The sequence below is a fragment of the Bison bison genome, unplaced genomic scaffold (genome assembly GCF_000754665.1).
Source record: "Bison bison bison isolate TAMUID 2011002044 unplaced genomic scaffold, Bison_UMD1.0 scf7180017864482, whole genome shotgun sequence".
Lineage (NCBI taxonomy): Eukaryota > Metazoa > Chordata > Mammalia > Artiodactyla > Bovidae > Bison > Bison bison.
Genome location: NW_011495042.1, coordinates 7,436,931 through 7,439,421, shown reverse-complemented (window position 1 = coordinate 7,439,421; position 2,491 = coordinate 7,436,931). Strand labels below are relative to the sequence as shown.

General features: G+C 50.3%; 1 protein-coding gene across 1 annotated transcript in view; it reads left to right on the top strand.

Annotated features, from left to right (window-relative positions):
• Positions 1–2,491, top strand: part of LOC105004802 — a 32,401-nt gene that overhangs the window by 23,103 nt on the left and 6,807 nt on the right. The window contains exon 12 of the mRNA XM_010862531.1: positions 12–428. Coding sequence (XP_010860833.1) covers positions 12–428 — 417 coding nt within the window. The remainder of the gene's footprint in view (positions 1–11; positions 429–2,491) is intronic.

Here is a 2,491-nt window from a genome sequence, read left to right as displayed (position 1 = left end):
CGGGGCCCCAGGGACGGCGTGCCGCATGGGCTGATGCCGCCGGGGGACTACCTGGAGGCCAGCTGCCTGCTGAAGCTGCGTGTGGATGTGGCGGTGCCTCTGCGCGGTGGGCTGGGCGGCGCCGACCCCGCGCTTTCCCGGTTCGGCCGCGTGGTCTTCGTGTTCGAGTCCAGGCGGCTCTCCCTGCTGCACAGCCTCCTGCAGGACGTCACCATGATCAACGCCAGGGCCCTGGCCCTGGACTCCTACCCGCTGGAGGACATTCAACAGATCCTGTCCGCCGTCAAGATCCGGGTGAAGACCCAGGAGCAGCCCGACCTGGACGTGCTCACGGGCGTCCACCTGCTGGACGGGAAGGTCCACTTCCTCATCCTGGAGGGCCTGGCCGACCACGGCCTCCAGCGGCTGTGGGCCCGTCACCAGAGCCGGTACGTGGGCCGCCTGTCAGGCTGGTGGAGGGCGCGTTCGATGTCAAGCTCAGGTTCAGTGTTGCCGCTGGTGGAAGGCGTCCGTGGATTCAGGGTCGTGTGTGTGTGTGTGTGTGTGAGGCTCAGTCGCATCTGAGTCTTTGTGACCCCATGGACTGTAGCCCACTAGGCTCCTCTGTGGCATTCTGCAGGCAAGAATACTGGAGTGGGTTGCCATTCCCTTCTCCGGGGGATCTTCCCCACTCAGGGATCAAACCCACATCTCTCAAATCTCCTGCATTGGCAGGTGGGTTCTTTACCACTGAGCCACCAGGGGAGTGATGGACCCTTTACGATTTAACTAGACTGCAGTAGTCTCTTCTTACTCAGATTTCACCACAACAATCTTTTGGTGGTTCATTTCAGTTTTCAGATTCAAATTTCACGTACATGAAAGCATGGCGTGTGCGTCTTTGTCTGACTCACATCACAAAGCACAAGATGGGCCCATCCGTCTGGGAGCTCGTGGCCGAATCTTGTCCTCTTTCGTGGCTTCGTAATACTCTGGCGTATCTATAGGTCACACCTTTATCCTTTCATCTGTTGACGGGCACTTACAACAGCCACACCTGGGCTGCTGTGAATTGGGGTGCATATATATTTTGAAAGTATCGTTTTCATTTTCTTTGGCTAAATATCCAGGAGTGGAATTGCTGGATCATCTCGGAGTTGGAGCCTCCATGCTGTCTTCCTCAGTGGTCAGCACGCCCAGGCTCCCCTTTTCCGCATCCTCGCCGACGCTTTGTTTCTCGTCTTTGTGATGATAGCCATTCTGATGGGCGTGAGGGGCTACCTTGTGGTTTTGAGTTACATCTTCCTAATAACTAGTAATATTGAACGTATTTTCCTGTGCCTGGTGGCCACGTGTGTATCTTCTTTGGAAAAATGCCTCTTCATGTGCTGTGTCCAGGTTTTAATTGGGTTGTCTGGTTTTCTGACATGGAGTGGCGTGGTTCTTCATATATTGGATGTTAATATCGGATATAACACTGGGTGTTAACCCCTCATCAGACACATACTTTGCAAGTGTTCTCCCCCATCAGTAGGTTGCCTTTATGTTTCGTTGCTGGTTTCCCTTCCTGTGCAAAAGCTTGGAAGTTTGATTAGGTCCCATTTGCTTTACTTTTGCTTCTGTTTCCCTTGCCTGAGTGTGTGTCTGTGTTTAATCCCTCAGTCGTGTCCAACTCTTTGTGACCCTATGGACTGTACCCCACCAGGCGCCTCTGTCCATGGGATTCTCCAGGCACGAAAACTGGAGTGGGTTGCTATTCCCTTCTCCAGGGGAATCTTCCTGACCCAGGGATGAAACCCGGGTCTCCTGCATTGTAGGCAGATTCTTTACTCTCTGAGCCACCAGGGAAGATAGACCAAAAAAAATATTTCTAGGACCAGTGTCAAAGAGGTTACTGTTCTCCTAATAGTTTTATAGTTTCAGGTCTTGTATTTAGATCTGTGATCAATTTTGGGTTTATTTTGTATATGGTGTGAGAAAATGTTCTAATTTTATTTTTTAACATGTAGCTGCACAGTTTTCCCGGCACCACTTATTGAAGATAGTCTTTTCCTCATTATATATTCTTGCCTTTCTTGTAGAAGAAAAATCTATTTTTAAGAAGCTAAATTATAAAGCTTTCAGATAAGATAGGAAGATGTATTCATGATCTCTGAATAAAGACTTCTTAAATAAGACAGAGGTATTAGAATAAAGGATAACAATGACATCTTCGGCTATATTAAAATGAATAACTTCTTTTCATCCAAAGACACTATAAAAAGAAGCCACAAAGTGAGAAAAAGTATTTGCAATGTATGGAGCTGGTGCTCTTGAGTGTGTAGAAATGCCTGTGAATGAATAAGCAAACAATAAGACGTCCCAGTGGAAGCATGGGCAACCAGCAAAGGGGCACCACCCCCCACAGCCCGGCACACAGACCCTTGCGGCGGGCGGCGCAGGCTGCCTCTAGTCTCCCCGGGTTCGAGGAGGTGGAGGACCTTGAACGCAGCAACACGGCGGGGACAGGGGG